At 44.9% G+C, this 13,649-nt stretch overlaps 1 protein-coding gene across 1 annotated transcript; it reads right to left on the reverse strand.

The window, feature by feature from the left end:
* Window positions 1–724: 724 nt before the first annotated feature.
* Window positions 725–8,149, reverse strand: LOC108138197 (WD repeat-containing protein 81). The gene is made up of 4 exons (XM_017260315.2): window positions 6,251–8,149; window positions 3,693–6,103; window positions 1,412–2,993; window positions 725–1,351 (listed from the first exon to the last, which is right to left on the reverse strand). Exons 1-4 carry the CDS (start codon window positions 7,903–7,905, stop codon window positions 1,117–1,119), a joined length of 5,883 nt encoding a protein of 1,960 aa, XP_017115804.1. The 5' UTR covers window positions 7,906–8,149; the 3' UTR covers window positions 725–1,116.
* Between the last annotated feature and the right edge of the window lie 5,500 nt (window positions 8,150–13,649).

Below are 13,649 nucleotides of genomic sequence, written 5' to 3' on the forward strand. Positions count from 1 at the left end.
CCCACATCCCGCTTAAACCCTGGAAATCGAGATCCCAACCCGTCGGATGCAATGTCCGTTGCTGCTGGGATGTTGCTGCTGTGCTGTTGTTGCTGCTGCTCCCAGCCAGTTCATTGGCCCAGCTCAAGGCGATGCGAAAAAGGAAATCAAGAAAAGAGCGCACAGCGAAAATTGAACGAGCAAATCATTGCGATTGCGTCCCGCAAACTGGTTTCAGGGTTACGACTTCGATCGAAAGTTGCATAGCGTATATGATATTCACAGGGCAGTGCAATGAGTATGTTTCCGTTTACGATAATTTAAAATAAATCCGTAAGATGTAGTTTGAATACCCTTGCGGTCAATCAATGGAACTCAAATGATAGAATTTAATTGCATAATTCTCCGATCAGCGGCGTTCTCCAATTTGATTTTTGTACAAATAAACTAAGCTATACCGTTTATATAATAAAGAGTATACAATTAAAATAAGGTTAAAAACCCTTAAAATTATAATCCTGTGACCAGAAAATTGGAACAACGAACTATATTTTCGTTCGAAACTGTTATAAAACTTTACGGTTACAAAAATTGGAATTAAAAAAATTATATAAATGGGAAAATTAAAACCTAACAGAAAAGTCGATTTGAAATCGAGATCTAAAATTTTCGATATAAAAACTAAAACACAGAGAAAAACTAAATGCTGGAATGATTAAAAAAAAATCAAACAACGTTTAAGTGGTTATTTTTGTATTGCGTTCGTATATTTCTATATAAATATTTGACCTCTTTCCAGCTTAAGTGATATTTTGTAAATACAATTTTGTCTTCTTTTGTACAGACATAAATATAACTATACACAAAGTGTGGATGTGGAATGCTTACATGGTGTAATTATAGCTTCGAGTAAAAGAACTAAATTCTTAATGGTTGAAGAACGTTGCTAAAAGTGGTTAATTGTGCGGTCGTAAATTCAAATGTTGTGTTGCAAGCGCTCTAACTCAATAAATAGGTTCATTTGGTCAGGCAGTAGGTCTCTGTGTTGGCTTCATTAAAGTAATATTTGGTGCAATTTGATATAAAATAAACTAGATTATAATATCATATTATGGTACAAGCAATAGCCCCCCTATTCTAGCAAAGCAGGGCAATGTTGCCGCTCTCGTTGCCTGCGAGAAAGGCTCGATTTAGGGGCAAAACGGCCAGGGAGGTGAGCACACCCCGGAATGTCTCGGACCGCAGCTTGGTGATCGTGTTGAAGGCGTGGCAATGGGCCACATCCGCATAGACGCCGACACGGTTGCCAGTGGTGGCATAGACCAAAGAGGAGCCAACACTCTGCAGGAAATGGGCGGGTTCCGGAGGAGGTCTATTCAAAATAATAATACACTATTAGACACTAACCAATTTGATAAGATCGAAAACTCACTTAAGTTGATAGTGCATGATGCCATCGAGGGCATGCCAAACGGCCAGGCTGTGATCCAAAGCGGAGCTCACCAGGAACTGATCACTCGGCGCCGTCAACTGCAGCAAATCACATTCCATGGGTCGCCACGAGTTGATCACCATCCCAGTGCGCGTGTCCAGCTGAACGATGCCGCCGGATGAGAGTCCTGCGGCCAGCCAATTCCCAGACGGAGCCACCGCCAGGCAACGAACTGTGGCATTGGGCAGGGCCGCATTGCATACCCGCCACTCGTTCACGTACTCCAAACTCCTGGCATCGACCATCTTCACCGTGGACTCCGCTGTGCCGGCTATTACCAGCGGCGAATGCGACGGCAGGCACTTGACCACCGTGACGGCACTGTGACGAGGAGCATCGAGGATGCCCAGAGGTCTGCCAATGAATGGATCCCACAGATGAATGCCCGAGTCACAGGACACCACATAGCGCAAGGATTCCAGGAAGCCCAGCGAATTAATGGACTTCTTGTGCGCCGTGTAGGTGAACTGACAGGCGCTGGTCTTACGGCCATCTCCCTCGCTGCGCAGTGACCACAACTTGACGGTTTTGTCTTTGGAGGCGGAAATGAAGCTGTTCTCATTATCCAGGGCATAGATGGCCCTCACCGAGTTGGTGTGTCCCACAAAGGACTGCAGCCGTATCTGCTTGAGATTGAGCGTCTGGTTGTCCTTCTCACTGCGCGTCGTCTCGTTGCGCCAGTAGGCCAACCAGTTGCCCTTCAGATGCCGAGTGTTGGGCATCTGGTCCAGCTTGTAGGCCACCATGTCGATCAGTTCCACATTGTTCCTGGCCACCTGCAGGCGATTTCCAACGATCTGGGTGCCAAAGCTATTTGCCGCCAGTTGGCAGCTGGCATCTACAGTGTCCACATCTTGTCCTGAACTCACACTGGTCGCCAGTTGGGTTTTGCTCGGCTCATGACCACTGGGTTGCTCGTGTTCGTGGCACAGTGTCAGTACGAATTCCAGATTAGACAGAGTCCGCTTCATGTTGGCCTCGCCCAGGAAACGAAGGAAACATAGATAGGCCGTGTGCGCCAGCTCCGGTCCAAAGACATCCCTCAACTCAGCCAGGGCACGTTCCTGTTGCGAGGCACCGCCAACCAGCGAAAGATTGGCCAGATCGCAGGCAAAATCATTTGGCAGACCAAACGCCTTGTTGAAGATCAGGAAGAACGGACTGAGCAGCGACTGGCAGAGATGCTCGCGGGTCATGTCCGATCCCAGGCGTACACTTAGAGCATAAATCGCGTCGATAAACTTTCGTGCCAGCAACGAGCGTCCCAGGTAACCACTTGGCATCAGCAGATTGGTGGAGCTCAACAGACGCAGTATGGGCAGAAGAATGGCCTCCAGCAGGATGTGCTGCAGATGCTCCATAATGCTGGCATCGGTCAGACACGGAACCATGTACTTGAGCAGCTGCAGCGAACTGATGATGGCTCCCTCCAGGCTGCCAGTTATGCGTTTGGAGCACAGTCCAATCAGTTCGCTGATGTGCGGAAAGTACTGCAGCAGCAGGAAGTTTTCACCATAGAGAGCTGGAATGGAAGGGGGTCCAGGATTAGAACATGGACTTTAAATACAATATATGTAATATAAGCTTAGTTAAGCTTAGTTTCCCACTTCACTTATGTTATGTATATTTCATCAGCTTCTGGTAATTGGTTTTTTTTTTTTCAATTTTAAGAAAAACATATTTTTTATTCTTTTGTTTGATTATATCATTACAAATCTAAACTTATGTAGAAGAAAAAAAATGCGATTTTTGTTTCGAAAGTCAGGGAAAATTAAAAAAATCATAGTACGCAAAAAATAGTTTAAAAATCAAATAAAAATATTTTTATTAATGATTTTTTTTTTGACTAAATGCATTGCTCTTCTATGCTTTTTTATGCTTTTAGACCTACAATTAATTTTTTTAATTTAATTTTAATTTGAGATATTTATCACATTTATCTTATCTATTTTTCAATTTTTTTTTTAAATTATTTTTCATCCGTTTTTTTCAATGACTTTAAGTTAAATAACTTGATAAGGTATGAGTAATATTTTCTTTGCATATACAAGTAGAACATGGACGCAGTCAATGATATAAATTCTTTACTGAGGGTACTCATATTGGATTTAAAAGGGAAGTAAGCATTGGTTTTTACAAAGTCTTAAAGCATTGGGAATATTTCAAAAGCCCCTTTAACTGGCTCATCACTTATGCCCATTTGCTGTTGTGCATTACTCACCCGCTATGGACATGAGGCACTCCAGAACTCTAGCCGCACTGCGATCCCCGACGACCCTCGCATTGGCAATGCTGAAGTAGTTGAGGTTGGCCGCCTCGGGGCTGCCACTAAAGCCACCATCGTCCATCTCCGGAAGCAGGTTCTCCTGGCCCACGTAGCACAGCGAGAGCAGCTTGAGAAGATTCCTGGTGATGAAGCGAGAGGTGAGCACCGGACCCAGGCGATGTGACAGCCACACCAGACTCTCGGCGCTCATCTCGCTGATGCGGTTGTTCTGCACGGCCTTGGCCTCCGACAGCCGAGAGATTACGGATGCCTGTAGGGAGTCCGTGGCCTCCGCTTCGCTGTCGACGGCAGGCGGAGGCAGTTGCTCCACCGCCTGACTGATCAGCTCAAAGCTGTCCACGCTCTTGCGCGAACCGATGTCACAATCGATGGCGCTTAGCTGGAAACTGCGACGAATGCCACCGGCAGTGGGACACACTGGTATCTCGATGGTGGGCGAGCGTGGTCCCAGTGGAGGTGGGACCAGAGCAGGTGGCGTTTGACCCTCCCTTAGGGAGAGCTTATCCGGCGATATTCTGGCTCCGTAGATGAGCTCATTGATCACCAGTTTATCCGGCGATCCGTCCGACTCGCGAGCCTCCTCCGCACTGGCGGCACTGGTGCTGGGACGCATGTCGAAGGAGTCGATGGACTTGCTGTCCTGGATGGACGCCCTGTCATGATCATCCTCGAAGGTGAATAGCTCTTCGATGTCGGGCTTCTGCGCTTCTGGTTCACTTACGTGCTGCACTTCCTCCTCGGCGGCGGCAAAGTTAAGGTTCTTACTCGTCCTTCTGCTGCCGCCACTGTGGTAGTGATAGCCATTGCCCTGTTCCGGTTCCTTGTAGCCACCAACGGCTTCTATGAGCGGTGCTATAAAGTGATGCAGAAAGCACCGCAGTCCGAAGCGAACGATCAAACGGAGCAGGAAACTGTGGTGATACAGCTTCACTGACTTCCTCGACTTGAACGAACTGCTGGCGGAGAAGCGTAGATGGCCACCACTGTTGCTGGAGCCATTGGAGCCACCACCATCCTCCGGAGAAGTGATCCCCTCAACGTCGTACAGCTTCAGCAGAGGTTGCAGCAGATGCTGTTGGGTTTGGGCCACGCCCAAAGCCTGCGCTATGGGATCGAACAAGTTCCAGGCGGTCAAGATCGATGTACGTTCGTCCCGCAACAGATCGATGATGTGGGGCAGCAGCAACTCCACTGGCGTAAACTGCTCGTAGGCAAAGGCCACAGGTTCGAGAAGCCTCTTCGCATGGGCACAGCACGACATGACCTTACACTCGGCGATTTTCCGTTCGAATAGCACTCTTTGGCGGTCCATCTCCGTGTACCTGGTGCACTCCCTTCCGCCCTTGCAACTGAAGTGGGTGTGCAGCTCCAGCAGCACTGCATTGGCCTCGAAGGCGTGCAGAGATCTCACTAGAGCATACACGGCCATGTAGTGGCTGGGAAACGGGAGCAACAAGTTGGCGAACATGGGCTCCACCAGCTGAGCCGGACTGGTCGGTTGTGGCAGCCCTTGATCCTCCTCTCCGGCATCCTCCAGTTGCAGCAGCAGACGCACCACTCGACGCACTGGTTTGGGTAACTCCTGGCGATGCATCTGGGCCACCGTTCGACAGGCGGAGAGGCGAGCTTCGAAGGCGGCACTCAAACCATTTCCCATCAGAAGCGGACGCAAACGTGGCATGGCGAAGAGCTCCACCATGAGGCATCCTAGGACTTGCAGATCACGCTCCCTCCTGCCACTCACAAGTTGCTGCAGTGAATTCCGTTTCTCCCTCAGCAGATTCTTTGATTTTGTGGTGATTTCTCCGCCACTGGCGAACAACTGATTTGTAAAAGAGTGATCCGCCGAGTTCTGTTCGAATAGAAGATCACTGCTGATCATTTTCTCTTCAGGATTAGCCGTCGGTCGTTGCTGGGGGAAGGTGCGCGCATAGAACGCCTCCAGAGTCTCCAGATTCTGAAGCAGCAGCGCGGGATTGTAGTTCTCCGGCAGTTCAATAAAGTTTGTAATCGCATAGAAATTAGAAGCCGAAGCGGAGGCCGAACTGCTGTGCACAGAGCTGCTGGATCCATCGTCGCCCAGACGCAGCGAGAGATGGGACGATCCAGTTGCAGTCTCGGCCTGCAGGTTCTCCGTACTTTTGGCCAGACGCTTCGAGGGACTGGCATACAGTTGGCTTAGCCTGGGGGCGGTTTTGCTAAACCAGGGCGTGGCATAGCGGCGCGGAGGATGGGCGTTGGCAAACAGCTGGACGATGCCGCGCTGGCTGAGATTCCTGTGCTGATCCACCAGCGTGAGGCAGACATTCTTGGACTTAACCGCCGCCTTGCCACTTAGTTTGTATCTGAGGGATATAGGAAAATTAGTGACAGAAAGACAAAATCAATATTTTCTAAGCAGTGAACACATAACAATCTAAAATTTTCAATCGTCATGTGCTTTAAGTCCCTAAAGTTATATATATATATGTATTGTTCCAAAGAATACTCACCCGAAGTTGAGATCAATCCAGTGATGCAGTCGTTCGCTGACGTACTGGGACTCCAAAGCCTCGCGGTGCTTGCAGATAAAGTCTTCGGGACAGGTGGCCCAGGCGGGCAGCTCCAGATCCGGCAGATCTTCGTGGATGCTCTTGAAGATCATGGGATCTGAGTAGAACTCGGGTATGCACTCGTCTGGCGTCCACTCCTGTAGACGCTGAATGGACACCGGATACTCGGCCGGCACCCAGATGGGACGCACGTGGGCGCAGAGAATGGCCTGGGGCGTTCTCCTTGCCATGTACACAAAGTAGGTGATCTCGGAGAGAAAGTCGGAGACGTGGTGGGGCGCCTGATCGCCAACAGGTTGGTAGCCGCCGTCTCCGCTTCCATGCTGACTTGCATGGGCGTACATGAGATCCAGATGCACATCTCCCTTGTTCAGGCGATACTTGCTCTTGGTCAAGTCTCGCCAATTGGCTCCTCCGCGTCCATTGAAGTCGGTCACCCAGGGCATGATGTGGTGGTGGGCGGCATTGGTCAGACTCCTGCCACACGCATTGTTCAGGATGGTGAGGTAGTCGAAGTTGGACAACTGACCATTACACCACATCTCGGCATACTCGCGCAGATTGAAGTGTGCGGGATCGTAGGCGAATCGCAGGTCGAACATGGTGCTGCTGGAGGGCCGTGGCTGCTGCTGCGCATCCCCCGTCTCTCCCAAATCCTCGCTGGCCATGGGCGTCAGTGGCGACATATCCTCGCCGGCTGGATCATCCTCCAGCAGATTGCACTGCAGCCGGGGTAACACTTGCAGCCAGAGATTCTCGCGCAGCACGATATGCTGCAGACGCAGATCGCCCAGAAAGATGCCCTGTCCTTGGAGATGCTTGGCCAGCTGGAGGATCTGGTAGATCACAAACAGTGTCTTATTGTAGTTCTTTCCCAACAGTGCCGGACTGAAGGTGATGCAATCGTAAAGGTTGCATTCCAGAGCCGGTGGATAAAAGAAGACACTGAAGTGTGTCGAGGACTCGATGGCCACCAGGGCGGGCAAGACGTTGGCGTGACAGTTGCCTTGGGAATTCGACGTGGTAGTGGTGGTTGGGTCACCATTTCCCTCGCGATCCAACTGAGAGTGCAGCACGGGGCATTGGTAGACGCGTTGGATGAGCTCCTTGAGCACCACATCATGAGCTTGCAGTTGTCCCTGCCCCTGGCCACTGGGTGGCTTGGCCGCGGATGCCGTGGGCGTAGATTTGCAGAGCTTGACATGGGCGCCATTGTACTTCCTGTAGGCCTCCTCCCACAGCTGCTTAAAGTTGCTGTGGGCCACAAAGGACACGGCCTGCGAATAGGAGAGTGGCAAGTCCGCCGACGCAGACGCCTCAGCGGAGATCCTGGGCAGCGGGTAGACCCTCGACTGCGGCTGTTTGCGGTACGTCTGCACCAGAATCCGGGTCCACGGATGCTCCAGCTGTCCCGTGGGATAGGCTCTGCGATCCAACAGTGGCCAGCTGGGAAAGTGGGTGAGCCGCCTGTTCCGCTCTAGCGATTGCAGCCAGGCCTTGTCGCAGATCACTTGGAAACGCCCCTCGCCGCCCGCCCGGCACACATGCTGCGGATCCACTCCGATCTCGTGCCAAATCAGTTCGCTGTCGTCCATTTTTCTGCGGGGGTGCTGCTCCAACCGGATAACTATGCAATCCTGCTGATGCTGCCTGCTTCAGCGGCCCAATCACATTTCTCGACTGGGCGAGGTTCGACCGCCTTCCGCCATTAGCTTTTTTCGGTTAATCTCTTCGATTTGTTGGGTGTTTCGAGGATTTTCTGTTATCTTATCAAAGAACGCTGCGATTTTTTTCGCGAACCTGAGACAGAGCACCCATCAGCTGTTCAAAAAGTGTGACCAACTGCGGCGTTCTAAAATATACCACAACAAAATACTGAAGTACATTTTTAGTCCAACTATTGCGAACTTCAAATTTAAAATAATTAAAGATTAAATAATTAATAATAAATAATTAAGATTAATCAATCACGCCGAGAGCCTGGAACTGAATGGTCCACAAGGAACAATCATTTTAATTGGCAAGGATTCCCGGAAAGCGACTACAAATACTGCATACACCTGATTTTTATTGCCGTTTTGTTTTAGAACATTAGCCGTGAAGATTTAATTTTCAATTCAAAATGTATCAATAAAATCAGTAAATCTTTGATAAAAATAATTATTTCAATCAAAAAATTCGGATTTTCTGAAAAAAAATGTAAATTTTGCCTTCTCCCTTCTATTAACATAGTACGAATTAGTATTACTATTACGAATAATTACTGATGTCCGTTGTTTCCGGTGCATTACATAGTAAAGAAAAAATTCTTACACATTATGTTATTATTAATGTATTATTAAGAAAATATTCCAGGAATTTGCTAAGCGATATTTGTGTTTGCCACTGCTGAGCAAACATTTTCGTTTTCAACCGATGTCAATACTTTCCTGTATGGCAGCTGTAAACGTTGGGCATGCGTCGCATGTGAGAAACACTTGACCGATAACAATCGCAAATGTAATCAAAGGGCGTAATATCAGCGGTCAACTTTGGGAACTTTAAAAATCAAATAATTACAAATATATATTATTGGTCAACAAAAGTTTGTATTGGGTTGAGAACAGATCTGCTAATTTAAGTTTTGGTTTCTAACTATTCTAAGCTTTGACATACATATCATATTTCCTTAACTAACAAATTAAATTAAATTAAACATCAAGAAATTAGTAAATACCGTAAGACATTTTCATTATTACCATATCAACAGATACTTATACTTTAAAATTATCTTTACTTACAGTGTCACTTTTAAGCGTACATATGTATATATTTAACAAAATAAAAAAGTGTTTGTTTGGTTGGCATTTAATGTGTTTTTTGTCCTCATGGAAATTCCCACGCTCCCCTACCTCAGCTTTCCGCATTCCGCATTCTCATCTAAAATCCTAATCTTATCAATGAGGTAATGTAGACCGCATTTTACCATCTCCCTCTACATATTTTGTTTGCGTTCGGCACTTGAAAGAAACTACGAAAAAGCATCCAACTTTAAGGTCTTCGAGTTTTATCACATCTAACCATTTCAGGGGCCAAAATTTGTAAGATTACTCTGTTTACTCGCGGTCAGAGTACAGTAGCAATATTATTTATGTATAAGCAGTGCGATTTTGGCATCCAACTGGTTTTGCTGCCCCAAAACAATCCGGCGAACCTTTCCCAAGCCGATGCAGCCAACTCACTTCCGTTTTGCAAAAATTAGCGTGCTTAAATATTGTGTATAAATATCAGAATCACGTGTTAAAGGCTTGTCTCCGGTTCCAGGTTCACCTGTCCAGATGTTCTTAGGAAATTCACTCCGGACCACATATTTGCAAAGTGCCACAATTAAGTGATTCGTATGAGATCAGAGGGGAGCAACAGAAAAAGAGCGTATTTGCCTGCTAAAAGTTCTTACCAATTTTCACACTTTCCAATGAGTTGTGCAAACAAGTTAAAAATGTTCTTGTTTATTACATGTTTTTTTTTGTATAGTACATGAAGTTGTACATATATCGATGCAGAATGCCAGCCCCCGGCTTTGGGAATAATGGAATTTTTAAAAATACCCCTATATACGACGGGGGCAATTGATTTTGGCACTTTCCCTTGCCGACTTGCGAATTAAAGCGCACTCATAAAGCGGCGCACACGACTGCCTGTGATCAGAACGAATATTACCAATTAAGTTATTAAAACACCTTGTGGATGACGCACCCCAAATGGTCGCACTCCAGCCCATAAATCTGTATCAATGGGACTCGCCCGCCCGACACACGGTATATATGCAGGTATATATATAGAATTATACGGTATTAGTGTGGACTCTTTAAACCGGCATGTGATTTGCTGAGCTTTATGCCTTAGATTTGACAGCTCTATTTGTCCAAAGTTGGAGCGGAGATTCCCGCCTGTCCTCCTCCCAGGGACAATCTTATCTTTTCCTTGGAGCCTTGGTACAAAAGTCGCATTTTAAAGCCTCTGGCTGCTATAAAGATTAGCACCGATATTATGGTTAGTACCATTGTAAAAGGCATATTTAAGATAGCCAACTTTGGCCGTCCCGTTCCGCAGTTAATATTGGTTTTTATGACCGCCTCGAATATGGCAATGTTTTTCCTTTTCCCTACCCGGTGAACAGAGCAGAGAAAAAACCCAGAACTCGTATAACCCCGTGACCCAATGGTAGTCAGCCTTCAATCACTTAAACCCCATCCATATCTCCTCGCCCCGATCACTCAATCCAATCCAGTACAACACTCCAATTTAACCAAATAATTCGAGTCTCGTGACGAATTCGCGGTCTACATTTTTTATTTCTGTGAGATCTCGAGTATTTTCCCGTCATCGATGACCCTCGAAATGTCAATTGTGCGGCAATTTCCTTGCCTCGATGATTCGTTTTATTTGTGGTAGCTATTTTAATTATTTAAGTGCTTATTTACTGCATTAAGCTAAAACTATTCTCGCCTTAATAGATGTCGATCACCTGTTAAGATTTCGCTTGAATGATTTGCGGTTGTTACTAAAGCTCAACCAAACTCGTTAGAGACATGTGTCTGAAATGTATGGAGCTATGCTCAAGTTTTTGCTCAAACAGCAAAAACAACATACATAACTAGGCAAAACAAGCTTAAGTTTTAACTGCTGTCTTGTCAAAACATTTTATACAAATGTAATTTCACATACAAATTTTGTATGTTTTTGCCCTGTTTATGCACCATAAAATTTAAGAGTTAGTTTTTCTGTGCGTATGGAAATGCAATTATACTTTAACACTAAAACTTTGGAATTTTTAGATCAGCTTAGCTGGAATAAACTGATGGGGATACCATATCTTATCTTGACATATATAATTTGTTTTTAGATTATATGATCATTATCTTTGATCCCATTAGTAGATAGTATATGATAATTTTAGGTATCTCTTATATAACAAATTTTTAGAGAAATTTATCTTTTTTAACCAGTTTCAATTGCCTTTTCGGGGAATCGGTGCCCAGCAGCCAAATGCTCTTTAATAAACACATCAATGCTATTTTTATAAAATTAATATACATATTTTTATGATTGATACCCTCCTGGCTTTAGTCCTTCTACAGACACTGTTTCCAATGCGGAGATGAAATTTCCACTTGACTTCGTGGCTTTAATTGGTCGGGTTCTTCTTCATATGTACATATGCTGTGCGCCCATGGAATTAAAGGTCTTGGGAGTAATGTTGACAGCAAAATTCTGGTTTACTGCAAAGCGACGTTTCAAATACACTTGAAACGTAGTATATATTTGTGTTTTTAATCCTTATCTATGAAAAAAAGCATAATATTTTTGACTTGACTAAAGCATGAATTTTAATTGCTTTATTGATAAGGAATTATTGTTTCTTATGTATACCTATTCCATTAAAAAGTGTTTCCTTTTGATTACTCTATTTTTCCATTGTATATATTTCACTTGTTAAATACCCTCAGCCAGAGTATTATGTTGTCTTGATATATATATATATATATTTTGGCACCCGTCGCACCCCATTAATGGACATCAAATATAAAAGACTTTCAGGCCGCTTTAATTAATTTGCCGTATAGTATATAACGCAAAATATTTGGTATGCGAGTTAAATATTGAGTGCTATGTGTCTGTCTGCCGCGACGTCTGTCCGTCCGTCCGTCCGTCCGATTGTCCGATTACCAGTTCAAGCTGGTAGCGTTTTCGGTCATGGACGTTGGAGCCAGTTTTAGCTAGATTCTAGACCCAGTCGGTAAAAATTTACATTTTTGTTGATATATTCTGAATATTAATATATTTTTATTTGGACAAACATTTCAATTGCAGAGTCTCATTTTGCGCAGCATGGTTCGCTGACTTGGTAAAGTCAACTCAAAATGACAACGCAAAAAAACGAGTTTAAAGATCAGTCCGGATCGGTTTAGTGCTTGGATCCTATCGGATTGCATGGCTCGTCCGGAATGGATTGGATCATATGTGCGTGCGCCTAATTGATGGGTTGAGCATTAATTGAAGTTTGTCACTATTCATTAGCCAAGAGATGGAATATTCCCAGTTCATGCCAGTTTTCGAGTTCTTAATAAATTATCTAGACTATGATAGGTGTGCAGTTGTCACCTAGATGATCTTAAGTCCGGACAAATTGTGCCATCGATAAGAATGGCAAAGTTTACCTGATAAACATGGCATACTTCGCAAGGAGAGTGCTTGGCAGTGGATTAGATTTCCAGCGATAATGGACTGATTGCAGTTCAGATAATGCACATGTCGAATCTTAAGCTAAATTCACTTGGACGTACGAAAGTACACATTCATCGGAACACCTACTAAGTATTTAGCTTGCCATACAGAATATATATCACGCGTACATTTTTAACTGATCTGACAATGCTCCAGTCAATTAAAGCAGTCACCTCCTAAAAATATATATATATATAGAACGTAAAATATGGATGTATTTTAGGCCGCAGCTTAGCTGCATTGAACCGCATCTGTAACTGGTTGAGTCAGACGTCAATTTTTGTGTTTGTGCATCAAGTTATGCAGATGTACATTTGTATTTATACAAATCGAGCGAAATAAAACTGAAATCGAAACTGAAACTGAAATGGCATTCGAGTGGCCTGCAATGAATACGGATCGTATAATAGAAGTGTCAGGGGCGGTTTGAGGTGGTTCACCCGATTAAAACGATAAGCGTTCCCTATTCTCGCGACCGCTAGCCTCCCACCTCCCCCCTCCGCCCATCTCCGCCTGCTGTTTCGTAGTTAATTGCATTGCATAAAGTCAAAAACCCGCCTCTAACCGGTAAACGCTGCTGGCTAACTAAACGTGCAACAAAAACAGCAATAACTACTGCAACAGCTAGTCGCACAACGACTAAACTAATTCTATTGGAGCCACAACACAAGTTGTCGCTCTCTACTAAAGTATACCCTACACAGCGGAGTGTAGGGTATCATCGCTGTAAAATATCTTCAAAATGGAATATAGTATCAGCAGTCTGTGAACATCAAAGTCCCATTTTATGCATGGCACTGTTGAATGGGAAAACAAAGATATGTCTTGTTGTTCCCCAGAATAATCTGCCATACTTATGTGTCTTTTAAAATATATATATATAGTTTTTATATCCAGACGGAATACCTTGCCGCGTGTATAAAAAAATGTAAATGTTCTTGAAATTGTATTTATAAAAAACGTACATATACTAAGCAAAGTCTGTTGGCAGCAAGTTTTCTTGTATGCTATTGTTTTGCTAAAACTATGCTAAACTATCATAAAATATGTTTAAAAATAAGTATGTCTATTT

The sequence above is a fragment of the Drosophila elegans genome, unplaced genomic scaffold (assembly GCF_018152505.1).
Source record: "Drosophila elegans isolate 14027-0461.03 unplaced genomic scaffold, ASM1815250v1 contig_814, whole genome shotgun sequence".
Taxonomy (NCBI): domain Eukaryota; kingdom Metazoa; phylum Arthropoda; class Insecta; order Diptera; family Drosophilidae; genus Drosophila; species Drosophila elegans.

Excerpts from the sequence above, each read along its gene's own strand:
- LOC108138197 (XM_017260315.2), bottom strand. The coding sequence starts at position 7,905 with ATGGACGACAGCGAACTGATTTGGCACGAGATCGGAGTGGATCCGCAG. Across the intron at positions 6,104-6,250 it reads TGGATTGATCTCAACTTCGG|ATACAAACTAAGTGGCAAGG; the intron begins GTGAGTATTCTT and ends TATATCCCTCAG. Across the intron at positions 2,994-3,692 it reads GTGCCTCATGTCCATAGCGG|CTCTCTATGGTGAAAACTTC; the intron begins GTGAGTAATGCA and ends CTTCCATTCCAG.